Source organism: Drosophila hydei, unplaced genomic scaffold (genome assembly GCF_003285905.1).
Source record: "Drosophila hydei strain 15085-1641.00,03,60 unplaced genomic scaffold, DhydRS2 tig00000172-arrow-pilon, whole genome shotgun sequence".
Classification (NCBI taxonomy): Eukaryota; Metazoa; Arthropoda; class Insecta; order Diptera; family Drosophilidae; genus Drosophila; species Drosophila hydei.
Window position 1 is genome coordinate 3813388 of NW_022045682.1, and position 13134 is coordinate 3826521.

The 13134-nt window shown below is 38.0% G+C and overlaps 6 protein-coding genes across 6 annotated transcripts; 2 read left to right on the forward strand and 4 right to left on the reverse strand.

Annotated features, from left to right (window-relative positions):
• Positions 1-277: 277 nt before the first annotated feature.
• On the reverse strand, positions 278-2166 carry LOC111595820 (transcription factor E2F2). The gene is made up of 5 exons (XM_023309725.2): positions 1617-2166; positions 1449-1558; positions 1030-1288; positions 625-958; positions 278-560 (listed from the first exon to the last, which is right to left on the reverse strand). The coding sequence occupies exons 1-5, from the start codon at positions 1917-1919 to the stop codon at positions 460-462; spliced, it is 1107 nt and encodes a 368-aa protein (XP_023165493.1). The 5' UTR covers positions 1920-2166; the 3' UTR covers positions 278-459.
• Positions 2167-2948: 782 nt separating this feature from the next.
• LOC111595822 (M-phase phosphoprotein 6) lies at positions 2949-3619 on the forward strand. The gene has a single exon (XM_023309727.2). It carries the CDS (start codon positions 3052-3054, stop codon positions 3538-3540), a length of 489 nt encoding a protein of 162 aa, XP_023165495.1. The 5' UTR covers positions 2949-3051; the 3' UTR covers positions 3541-3619.
• Positions 3528-4812, reverse strand: LOC111595821 (ubiquinone biosynthesis O-methyltransferase, mitochondrial). The gene is made up of 4 exons (XM_023309726.2): positions 4648-4812; positions 4435-4596; positions 3850-4382; positions 3528-3728 (listed from the first exon to the last, which is right to left on the reverse strand). Exons 1-4 carry the CDS (start codon positions 4680-4682, stop codon positions 3598-3600), a joined length of 861 nt encoding a protein of 286 aa, XP_023165494.2. The 5' UTR covers positions 4683-4812; the 3' UTR covers positions 3528-3597.
• Positions 4813-5036: 224 nt separating this feature from the next.
• LOC111595818 (phospholipase D3) lies at positions 5037-7008 on the forward strand. The gene is made up of 2 exons (XM_023309724.2): positions 5037-6431; positions 6489-7008. Exons 1-2 carry the CDS (start codon positions 5262-5264, stop codon positions 6744-6746), a joined length of 1428 nt encoding a protein of 475 aa, XP_023165492.2. The 5' UTR covers positions 5037-5261; the 3' UTR covers positions 6747-7008.
• Positions 7009-7076: 68 nt separating this feature from the next.
• LOC111595811 (exonuclease mut-7 homolog) lies at positions 7077-9945 on the reverse strand. Its single transcript, XM_023309702.2, has 4 exons — positions 9449-9945; positions 8717-9368; positions 7413-8398; positions 7077-7349 (listed from the first exon to the last, which is right to left on the reverse strand). The coding sequence occupies exons 1-4, from the start codon at positions 9555-9557 to the stop codon at positions 7219-7221; spliced, it is 1878 nt and encodes a 625-aa protein (XP_023165470.2). The 5' UTR covers positions 9558-9945; the 3' UTR covers positions 7077-7218.
• A 1297-nt stretch (positions 9946-11242) lies between these two features.
• Positions 11243-12366, reverse strand: LOC111595849 (adult cuticle protein 1). The gene is made up of 2 exons (XM_023309759.2): positions 12283-12366; positions 11243-11965 (listed from the first exon to the last, which is right to left on the reverse strand). Exons 1-2 carry the CDS (start codon positions 12286-12288, stop codon positions 11588-11590), a joined length of 384 nt encoding a protein of 127 aa, XP_023165527.1. The 5' UTR covers positions 12289-12366; the 3' UTR covers positions 11243-11587.
• Between the last annotated feature and the right edge of the window lie 768 nt (positions 12367-13134).

Below are 13134 nucleotides of genomic sequence, written 5' to 3' on the forward strand. Positions count from 1 at the left end.
AATTGTATAATATAAAATATGGATAACTAATGTATTAAAATAATAATTGCATGGTTTTTTGTTTATTGTTTTGATCGATAGATTTCATACATTCTATCGATACAATTATGGCCTGTGCCAGCAAATAAAAAAGTAAATAAAGATGTTATATGAGAAAATGAAAGCGCGCCATTTGTTTTAATTTTCAGATTGATAATTAAAACCAGATATACTTGGTTTTTGTTATGCTAATAAAGTTAAATGTCTGTATATATTTAAATAGTGCGTGAGACATTCATATGTATATGTGTGTATATACATTGTATACGCATCGACGTATTTTATTGGCCCAACTGTAATGTACTTTACAATTAATCTAATTTAAAATGTCTACATTATAAAACAATATTAAAGGTCAAAATTTTACTAATCTTAAATATTTGCACAACGCACTCGGCCAATTACAATCGCGAATTGTCCCTAACACTGTACATCAAATAGTTCGCAGATTCCTTCGTCATTTTTTAAAACGAAATTAAAGTCTTCTTGTGGAGGATTTAGTTGCACAAGAGGTGGATTTTCTAGAATAAAAGAGTATAATGGTTTTACACTTCAATGCTTAAGTAATATAATTCCACAAGCTACCTAAATTGGGATCATCGGGATAGAAGCGCCTCAGTGAGTGGCCAGCCATATAATTTTGAAAGATTACTTTCGCTGTACGCTCATTTTCCAACGCCTTCTCTTCCTTTTGTTCGGGATTACACGAGTACGTATGCTCATCCTGAATGACATTACCAGTGCCATTGCCGGTTTTACTGGAAGAATGTGTTGGCGACGATGATGGAGAAGGTGAGTCCGAGTAACGATCATCGAACGGACCATCCGCATCATTTGGATTTGTTGTTCCTTTGCCTTGGTTGGTGACCAAACGTATGTCTATTGTGCTCCCATTATCCAGTGAAACTTGAAGCTCGTGCTTAATTATATAAAAATGTAAAATATAAACATACAAAATACACACGAGCGAAATAAATAAGGTCTACATACATCACTGCGCTGAATTTCCACTTCGTCATCATAATTGGGTATGGTAAAAACGGAATCGTCACCAAATATTTGAAGTAGATCATCACGCGTAACATACGCATACGACTGGTTTGTTGGATCTTGCATTATGTAGTGTAGATTACGTTGTGCATACTCCAATTGTCTATCTAAATCATCCTCTATACTTTTTAAATGATTCGTTCGCTCGCAGGCTACATCATACTCTTTATGATCTTTGGCATTGTTGAAACCTCCGCCGCTAAAGAGGAAAGTAGTATAAATTACCTCAAATGGAGTGATAAATGAACTAAGCTAATGAGATTTTGGCTTAGTCTAACATCATATATACAAATATTATAATAGTTTAGAAGGACATTCGATTAAGTCGAACAGTTGCTTATTTTAATTGCTCTTCTTACCGCCAACGCACTAATGAACAGTGTCTGCCCTTATCAATCAGGCCAATGCCCTCCAAGACGTTGGTGATATCATAAATACGCCGCTTCTGTACGTCCAAGATTTTGGTGGCCTGTAAAAACAGAAATATAACAATTTTAGGATGCATTTGTTGAGCCCATGTTACGCACCTCTTTTAAATCAATGGAGCCACCATTCTGTTTCATTAGCTCCACAAATTTTTGGGTCAACAATACCAACGAGCCCACCGAGCGCTGTTGTTGACTGTGTGGTTGTTGTTGTTGTATTAGAATTTTGGATTTTTGTTCTTGTTGTTGGTCCATTGCCATGTCAATGTGGTAAGTACCGTAGGCTTTGGCGTCCAATTTAATCTCATGGCCGCTGGCAGTGTCATCATTGTCATCGGGGCTGCTGCTGCTGGCCGTGATGATCCGCTGCCTGGTTACTTGGCCACCAGATTTACGCTTGTACATGGCGCGCTACTTAAATATAAATCTCGGCTCGATGTTTAATGTTCAATTTGCTGGCCTTATTGATATGTGGGGTGCTTCAACAACGATAATATTCTTCTATTTTTATTATAAATCTCAATTAAATACAAATGTTGGCGCTTGAGCACAATTCCGCCATTTATGTCACTTTTTTCATTCTCCCAGCACTGCGTATCAGGGGTGTTAATTTGAAATTTATCGACCGACCTCCACCAATACCAGCACAAAAAGGTTGGCGCAATTAATTCTAAATGCTTTTCTGAAACAGATACAATTGTTTATTTTATAATTTATCTTTATAATATATCAAATCAAAAAAGTTTAGCATAATTGTGCTATTCACATCGCAGTTTTTCTAATGTATACTACATATACAGTGTGCAGCTGTACCAATTTATCGAAACAGTCACAAGAGCTATCGATCAATTAAACATGCTTTTTATTTAATCGTATGCCTTTTTTAGGTTTATACAGTCATTTGCTATTATTTTGCGAGATAACTTGCATTTTGAGCATTTGAGACAAATCGTATCTTGGTTAGGCACGCTTTTACTGAATGCCATGTGTGTATATGAGAGGCGCGCTTTTACAGCTGCTTTAATTGCGTGTCACGCAATAGTCACAATTAATCTTTTTAACATGATTAAAAGTAATTTTAATATGTGGCGCGGCTTACTTTTTTTTTCAGCAAATAAACTGTATTGGGAAGGCTTTTATATTTTGATCATAGTTTCCACTGCAGGTCTCTCGGGACATTTAATTTTATTCAAATGCTATTGTATTTCACAAATTGAATTAATACATCTGCGTCCATATATATCTTTATACATACCACGTATAGTTCCTACACAATAAAATTACATTCAAGTTGTTATTGTTTTCACCCGAAGAACCGATATTTTGTATATTTGATTGCACCATGCATTCACAATCCCTATTTTAAACGAGTCATGCGCGCCCACATGGCATCGAAACATTTGTATTTTTCAACACTGTTCAGGTGTTACCCATCACTATTTTTGTAAGTTTGTTTTGCTTAGATATTCTGTACAGAAACAGCGTGCACTGTAGAGCTTCATTCAAACTTTTTCTAAATAATTGTTTAAACTATACAATGCCTTCCAAAACAAAACCAAGACTTTCCCGTGGCTTGTTGGACATGAAATTCATGCAACGCACCAAAGTGAAAGTAGCCAAAGAAGACGATGACGAACAGAGCCGCGCATTGTACTCCAATGAACTAAATCAGAAGATGCTTAATAGTAATTCCAATTATATTATCGAGCCAAGTTATACCATTTGCGCGGGACTAATCGATGGACGTCTTAGCTTTCGTGGTATGAATCCGGAATTGGAGCGCCTAATGGAGTTAGAACAAGCCGAAAAGCAAGGCAATACCAGACCAGAGCAGCCAAAGGAAGTCAATGATCAGGAAATGGCTGATGCCTATTATGCGAATCAAGCGCCAGCCGTGTGCAAAACTATGAATAAGAAGTTCGCCACAAAGAATGAGTTCAACAAGCGCAAATCAAATAATGGCAATCCAAAATGGCAAAAGAAAGGACAATTTAAAAAACCGCGAGCCGACGATGACGAGGATTAAATAAACTTTATAAGCATATGACATAGTGACTTATTTCTAAATATAACATAAATTTGCTCAGCTGGATTCAGTTGGAATCTGTTTAACAGCCTGCAGTGCATAGCACAGCTGTGTGGAGTTGATCCAGCGCCAAGTGTTACGACAAAAGTCGTATGTGCTGCCATTAACGAGCACCGTTTGACAATTCACTGCAAGGACATTGGATTAGTTATATATTAAAACCAAAAAATGGATGAATAAACATTTTAAAATGTTTTTTCTTTTGAAAATATAAAAAATTTGTTAATATTTTCTTTATATATCGCTTACTTGTATCCAATATGCGCTGCACATCCAATGGCGCAATCATTTTCTCCCAATGGTGAGTGCCTTTTGGTGCTATATTTAGAACATATTCACCAAGCACGACGCCACCGATCCACATGGGTATGGTTTTGTTCATGGTAGTTATGAATATGGAGCCACCTGGTTTGAGCGTCTTTACGCAAGCGCTTAGTAGTGCCGCCTTATCGTCAACATGCTCTAGAACTTCAGACACAATGACAGCATCATAGCTCTCCAAATTCGCCTTGACATGCTGATCAATTGGTTCCATTTTGTATTGGACTCTATCAGTGAGTTCTGCACTGCAGTTGCTTAAATGCTCTTTTGCTGTTTTTATCAATTCTTCGCCAAGGTCGATGCCTGTAACTTGAGCGCCCAGACGAGCAAGTTGTTCGGTTAATAAGCCAGCTCCACAGCCAACCTCCAATAAGCGTTGTCCACTCAACACTTTTGTTGTGTTTATATAACGAGAATTTACATTGCCGCGGGCCACAATTCCATCGCGTATTAGTGGAACTCTATGAAGGATCTTTGAATGACTGTATTTTACTGTTTTTATGACTTATTTACCTAATTTCATTTAGAGCATGCAGCGCTGCCATTTGTCCTTTTTTATTCCACCAGTTGGCAGCCAAGTTTTCATGGTGCCTCACTTCGCGAATTGTTTCAGCTGTTTGTTGCTTACAGTCAGTACCTAAACCAGCATCTAAGCTGACATTCCTTGCCAGCAGACTGTGAACAAATAATGATTATTTGCAATTAATTTAGTTGTGATACACATACTTGCTTCGTTTTAATAAGCTCAAATTTCGCATCATTTTCTCGCTTGAACTTTAAAAATCAGCTGTTTTTGTTTTTATTGTGCTAGAAGTGGCCTAAAATGTTTGGATACTCGATATTGAGAGCCGGTAACCGATAACAATAGATGTAACTGAATGACGATAAAAAGTTATCATAAAAAAGTTTAAATTTTTAAATAAATTATTTTCTTTATGGGTTTTTATATCACGTTCCCAGTAAAATCATACATAAAGAACAAAGAAGGTATCTTAAATAATGATTAAGCAAATTAAATCATTAAGGAATCTTTACCAATATAAGCCAAAGCTTACATGAAATTTACGAAAGTGATATAAGTAGTTTTTTGATTTCTGACAAGCTTTCACTGACTTTTAATAATAATCAGGTTTCCAACAACTGACATTTCGGTTAGAGATTTCAAAAACCCAGAATTTGCAAATATTGGCTGGAAATAGTTGAGGGTCAATCGATAGATATCGATGCGCATAAGTGATCGGATAACTGTCAACACTAATTAGTTATTTCTCATGCGATAAGGACATGGTGGGCAAACTGATTAAAAGATCTAATAAAAAACATTAACTAAAATTCGTAAAATGTATAAGCCTCACCCACTGGTCAACCATGAGGACGAAGTCGAGAACGCCTCGGATAGGAATATGCAAAGAGGAAATGTGCATGCGTTGCAAATGTTCCTTTTGACCACATTCCTGCTGCTATTTCTAGCCGGTTCTGTTTTTCATCCAAAGCCTTTTGCGCTTAAGTCCAAGGAACTTCCACATGATGATACCAAATATGATTGCAATATAACACTAGTTGAATCGATACCCATTGGCCTAAACTATACGCCCAATAGTCCAAAGTTCATGAGCACCATCGAGGCGTGGCAACAACTTTTGGATTTAAGTAAAACTTCATTGGACATTGGCTCCTTTTATTGGACGATGCGGGGCGAGGATGTTGGAATAAACGAGAGCAGCGCAAAGCCTGGAGAGGAGATATTTCAGCGGATGCTAGATAATGGAAAAGACATTGGTTCAAAGATTAAGATACGTATTGCACAGAGCTCGCCGTCGAGCGTTTCTCCAAATATGGATACGAAACTCCTGTCCAGCTTTGGAGCTGCCGAGGTAGTTACTCTTGATTTTCCCAAGTACTTTGGCAGTGGCATACTGCACACAAAGCTCTGGATTGTGGATGGGAAGCATTTCTATTTGGGCAGCGCAAACATGGATTGGCGGGCTCTAACCCAGATCAAGGAGATGGGCGTCCTAGGTCAGAATTGTCCACAACTGACTACCGATTTGGCTAAGATATTTAAAGCCTACTGGTATTTGGGCAGCAATCCAAATGCACGCGTACCAAATTCATGGCCATATGAATATAAGACTATCTACAATTCGGAACAGCCAATGTTATTAAATGTGAATGGTGCATTTATAATGCAGGCATATGCATCTAGTTCACCGCCTCCACTCTCTGCAGATGGACGCACTCACGATCTGGATGCTATTCTAAATACAATTAACGCAGCTCTTAAATTCGTACATATAGCTGTTATGGACTATTATCCTTTGACGATGTTTGAATCCAGGATAAAATATTGGTCTGCGATCGACAATGCGTTGCGCACAGCGGCTGTGGAACGAGGAGTTGCTGTTAAAATGCTCATCTCCTGGTGGAAGCATTCCGATAAAAGTATGGACAACTATTTGCGCTCCCTGCAGGATCTAACCATGTCCCATCGCCATGTGGACATACAAATTGTAATTATGGAACTTTAGAGAACTCAATTTTATACTAATCACTTGTCCCTCTTGCAGCGTCATTTTATTGTGCCCGCTGATCAGAATCAGGAACGCATACCCTATGCACGCGTCAATCACAATAAGTACATGGTAACTGATCGAGTTGCCTATATAGGAACTTCCAATTGGTCAGGCGATTATTTCGAAACCACAGCGGGCGTTGGCTTGGTTCTGAAGGATACCCTTCCCGCAATGTCGGATTCCATACGCAAGGATTTGGAAGGCGTTTTTGATAGGGATTGGAATAGCACATATGCTCACATATTAATCTAAGCAAAATGCCCAAGTATTTTCCTTTTTTCTATGAAAACTAGTTCCAGGCATTTTGACTTACTTTTACCGTTGCATAAGAACGCAAGTTAGATGACCTCATATCATTTAAGTTAAATATTTTGATGACAGAATTTTGTTTATAACTGCTCCGTTGGCCAGATAATCTAATCATGATTGAGAGATTGATTGATAAGAGCTGAGTTTTGTTAAATTACTGAACACGATTAAATTCAACGGTTAATAAATATAAAACCTAACTAAGCATGTAAATGTATTCTATTTTTCCTAAACTTATGTTAAATTAAAGTCAAAGTCAGTTTAATACTTGCTATGATTTATACATATATGTATTTGTATATATGTATGTTTATGTATATGTGTGTGTATATAATTCAAATACTCTCATAACTTTAACATAGTTGTCGCATATTCCATGTACAGATGTATCTGCTTCCGAGATTTCTCATTTCTACTATTTCAGATTGTGCCCGCCGCGTCGCAAAAAATTATTGCTAGCTATGCATTTTTCAATAATAACATTAATGTCCGGCACACAGCTGGAGAGGCACGCATAGATCAACAGCAAACAACGAGCATCAATAGCTATAAAACAGACCAACTTTTAGATAGAAAAAACCTATAAATAGATTACAATAAAGTTCCCACCTGCATAAAGTATTTGTTCTCTGCGAAGAGGACGATTTGCCCAATTTGAGCATTGATTCGCTTTGTTCAGCTTTTTGCCTAGGCACAACATAGAAAGATCTGTGAGTGCATCTCCTGCACGATTTACATTTCCAAACGGTAGTTCGACTCCTTGCCTTTTCTTTAGCTCTAGCCAAACGTTCCGTAGATCGAGATAATGATGCGGCATATGGAGGCGCAGCTGGAGAGGCAAAGAACGTTGGAGCACCGACAAATCATTCAACATGGAAAAGCCCACTTTGAGTATGTTGGGATTGTTAAAGACCGTGGCGCCCAGCGCACGCCAGTGTTGCTCCTCCAGGGCTGGTCGACTGGCCAAACAATCAATTAGGTACACATTGCACGTGGTCGCAATTTGCAGTAGACAAAGTTGGTTTTGCGCACAAACACTTTGCATCCATTCAGAGTCCAGGTAGATGATTTGCTCACGCTGCAAATGCTGTAGCATATGGTTAAAGATTGGAGAGGAATCTACTATTATGAGGCACTCTTCTGGCAGATCCATGCCCAGGTACAATTCACAAGGGATCGACTCTGTTGATTGCTCTTCAACTACTCGACAGGCTTGCGTATCCGAGTTTTGTGTGATTAACGATTTGATTTCATGTGGACAATGTTCGTTGAGAATCTTAAATTCATTATACCAATAGATGGCTTCTGATTCGTAGGGACTGTTTATCGAGGCAGCTGCAATATAGTTAACAAAATCCACACGCAGCGCATAATCCGAGGCATGGACCTTAACCAGCTCCCGAAAGCTGGCTATATTTATCCTTTGCTTCTCATATTCACGGTACAGGTAATGTAGATAGCTGCAGGTCTTTGTAAATTTATAATTGGGCGTTACGGTATCGTCAAATCCATATTTCTTAGCCAAGCGAGCGACGATCTTCGACACAGGACGATAGCTGAGCACGTGATGAGAGACTTTAAGATTCTTATAGCGACTGTGAAAGAGAAAGGCTTTAGACATTAATCGATTTCATAGTAAATGAAAAAGCTATCGATGATTTGAAAGTGATCGGCACGTGCTATTAGAGGACCTAAGTATCAAGTGTCTTCGGTATAGATACATAGGGCATATCGGCTAGGCTGTTAACCCTAATAATGCTTATATATATAGAAGACAGGCCAGACATATATATATCATTTATGGGACCTGTCACACTCTTTGCTGTTTGTTTACTGTTCACTCCATTCAGCGTATAGAAACAAACACTGTAGGACACACCCTGTATTACACAAGCATAGCACATAGTTTTTACCTCAATGTCTGTTCACACATCTCGATGACGGATTTCTCCCTGTGCAGCAGCGAATCAAGAAATTGTACAAAAGGCAATCGCTGCTGCGTTGCCTGATCCAGGTACTCTTCGGCTAATGGTAGTTTTTCCTGCGCTATTAAAGGGAACGCCAATTCAAGCATATCAAATTGTTGAGTTAGCTGCAAATAGAGAGTCCACTGGGCCACCTCCTTGTAGTACCCTTCGTCGAGCATCTCTTTTAATTTAGGTACGAGCAGCTCCCTGATTTGGTGTATGCGATATGCTTGGACCATGGCATTATTTAGTGAAGGCAATCCCGTTGTTTTAACAAAATGAAAGGCAATCATGCTGGTATTTTCATCGCATAGCTCGCTCAGGTGTGGTAAATCCACCTGAAGTTTGCAAACGGTGTCCAGCACAAAGTGCGATAGACTTTTGTTCTTAACATTGCTGCTGTCTGGGCAATTGGCAAAGATTTTGAGTGCCATTAGCAAGGGATTGGGATGCCGCATTAGCGCTTTGATCAAATCCTGTCTCATATATGGCGAAGACTTGCATTTGCTGTGCATATTCCATTTCTCACGAAAGACGGTAAAGAAATTTTGGAAATCTTCGTCCAAGGTGGCGTCAAAGTCGCCATCGATGCCAGCACCTAAAGATGACGTTCGAAAAGGTATACAGCAACATAAATAAACAATTCCATGTGCTGCAGTAAGAATTCCTTCTTCCTACCCGTTGTAATATCTTCTAATCGCTTAATCTTCAAATGTGCCAGCATGCAATCAAGTTCATCTTCGTCAGACTCCATGCCAGCAGGCACTACATTAAACTTATTAGCCATTATTATTATTATCACTATTATTATTATCTCCTTTTTTGTGGGCGCGCAGCCCTTTACTTAATGCACTTGCAAAAATTGATAACCAAATTCCGTTTGCGGTGTAAAAACATATGTTTTTGCATTCAAGTACTTAACATCAACAATCCGCTGTTAATAACAGCGCGATGTTACAATACTGCGTGTTAATTTTAAGCAATTCAAACATATACAATTGGAATTGACAAGTTAATTACAAGAAACGCATATGAAAGTATAAAAATCTTTATAAATATTTGATGTACGTAATGTAATTTTATGACAAGAACTGCCAGGTTGGCGTAATTTTGAACTTAACAGGCTATCAGCTTACTGGCATTGATGACAGAGCCAGTTAAGTTAGCCGACTGTTGTGACCTATGTACTCATATGGTACTGCAGTGCACCGATGCCTTCTAAAATAAATAAATTGGGTCAAAACTCTAATTCACTCGTCGATAGTTTAGTACACTGGATAAGTCGTTATTAATTGAATATCGATATGGGTGACATTGCTAAGTATCGATTACATGTGCTAAAACAAGTAAATTAGTTCCACAAAAAATATTTCGATAAATATGGCAGTTATTAATCAATATTTGCATTTGAATTAATGATCTAAATTGTACGCCTCTAACACAGGAAATATAAATTGAAACTATTTAAAAGCCAAAATGACTTTTTATTGTGCAACTAACTTTTAATTCACGTGTACATCAAATTAATACTATTTTAATTATTTAAGTAGACTAATAGCTAATAGCTATGATATAAGCTGGAAATTAGCGGCTTTAATGAATGCAGTCGATAATTGTCATAATAGACAAATTTAACAAGTTTGAACTCATTAGATATCACTTAATATACCTATTACGTTAACATTTAAGTAGCCCTTACTAATTTATTAAAAACTAAAAATACATTTTAAATTATCTTTAATAAAACCGTTACATAAACCTGATATATTGATATAAAATGATTAGCTACTGCTACAGTTCCAGCTGTACGTTAGCAAACTGGCCATTCAAGATTTATGGGCAACAGTTAGTGGGCTTAAGTGCCAACATGACAGCTGAACAACAGCTAAAGCTTACCTCAGACATTTTAAGAATTAGCATGCGAAACGCTGAAGCATAAGGCAGATTTTTTTTCTCCATATTATACAGTTGCAAGTGTGCTGATCATTCAGGGTCAACTGGCCCTGCTCCAGTTTAGTTCATATAACTTTCGATTTCAACTAGCTGCATAATTGACTGTTGGCAACAAGTTAAGTTGGTTAACTGTGTGGGTTGTGGTCAACACCCCTGTATCTGTTGATCTGTAAGTCGAAATGATTAATTGCATTTATTTTATTTACATTTCCTAAGTATACCAGTTACTTAAAGGAAATGTTTATGAGAGTACATAGATAATAATACTTGTATAAATAAATATATTCTGAAAACATGTAAAATATAGTAAGATATATATCTACATCAGTTGGAATATATACTGATTTATATATTAAATTTATTTCACCAATAACGATTTTCCTAAGCAATAAAATAATTTAAGTTTTTTTTATTTTTTATTTTTACTCAATCAATCTAAAATAAAGAATAGTAATAACTACTCAAGACATTTTCTTCATTTCATAAATCTCTAAATTAAGGAAAAAATCTATTTTGATATTGATTTTAAACATATATTTTTATTTTGAAACAATTTTCCATATGACAACAGTGGGTGCATGATCGGATATCATTTGGTTAACAGATCGTTAAAGATATAGATGTACATAAAGTATAGACCAGAATCAGTAGCATAGGAGAAGAGCTGACTATTAAGATAGATAGATGACTTAGATAGCAGAGCACCCGAATTGCAACGGGTGAGTGGGAGTAGGAAAATCTTTCAAGAAAATGAAAATAAACAAAAGGACATTTATAAACTACAAAACGAAGGCGATGGCAGGGTCAAAGGCAGGTCTGTTTAGCGAGTGTGTTAGCCAAGTGAAGGTCGATTTCGAGACGTTTTTACAAGGTGCCTGGTGCGGGTTCCAGATTGACGGAGGCGGCGCTCTGCACATGTCCGGGCAGTGGAGCAACATGAACGGCACCACGTGTCTTGGCCACATACGAGGCAGGCGCAGCAGCAACGGCTACCACAGCTGGTGCGGGAGCAGCGACCACAACAGGCGAGGCATGAGCGACAGCACCTTGCACCAGAATGGGTCCAGCTGGTGAAATGGCAACGGGCACTGCAGCGGGCACGGCGGAGGCGTGAACAGCCACTGAGCCAGCCACAGCGGGAGCACTGAGCAGCAAAGCTGGTCCATGACCAGCGCTGATCAAAGGCACCACCGAGCAGTTGACACCCCAGGCCAAAGCGAACAAGACTACGACAACGGCGAACTGCAAGTGAAATAAATATGAAATTTAAATTATTTTAAGTATCCTTAAATATCTTAAAGTCTAAAAGCAGTTGCTAACTCTCAGATATATCTTATAGAAACCTTAACCTGCATACTGCTAGCTTTTCGATAAATTCTTAATTCAGAAACTGAGTTGCTGATCCTTGTCTCACACCCAAACCAGTTTCCAGACCAGAGACAAATTCTTGACTCGGCTATCTGCTGCCAATCCTTGGATGAATACTTCAACTTTTTGCTAATCCTGGGATAAGTTTTCGAGCCCAGTTACGGACTGTCAATCTTTAACTGCCGCCTCACCTTCATGTTTAGCTTTTCTGTGTTTGCTGCAACGCTTGAAACGTAACTAATTGACAGCTGCTCTCAGGTCTTGGCCTTTTATAGCGCACGAATTCTGAGAGACAGATTTTTCGCCCTGGCCAATTCCAGTTCTCGGACAATGCAGGTAATGCGGAAACTGGACAGATTAGCTATATGGCAACGATATTCCCCCCTCTTGACCTTCGCCTAGGTCACAATTAGCCACAGCAGTTGACAGCTCCAGTTCCACGATAAACGCCACAAACAAGTCCAAGACATGGCGCGGTCAAAGCAGCCTCCATTTGGTTCGCTCAATCAACTCAAACACTACACACAATATATCAGCGACATGTGTGGGGCTTGTACTCGTAACGCCTATCAATTGTACCACATGGCGACAATAGTAACTCGGTAGACTGCTCGACCAGTAGCTGCCCTGTATTAAGTGAAATGGTGTTAGCTTGGCTAGTTTTTGTTGTGAAAATTAATCTGTATATCGATAAATTTCGATAAAGTTATCGATAAATAAAATTGTATTTTAAATTATATAAATCAATGTCAGCTAGTGCTTCACAGAAAGGCCTAATCAACATATAGTAGTAATCGATATTTATCGATTTTTAGGAAAAGTACACAATATATATTTAAATTATATGCGAAATATAATTTTACAAATTTGTTAAAGATAGTACTTAAAATGTCGTGGACAGAACTGATATAAACTGATATAATGACAATCGATATTTATCGATTTTAAAGAAACGCCAGCACGAATTTAAATTTAAAGATTAGCCTTCATTTTTTTAAAACTAATACACCCCGTTAAACCAATTTCAATGGGCATAATCTATT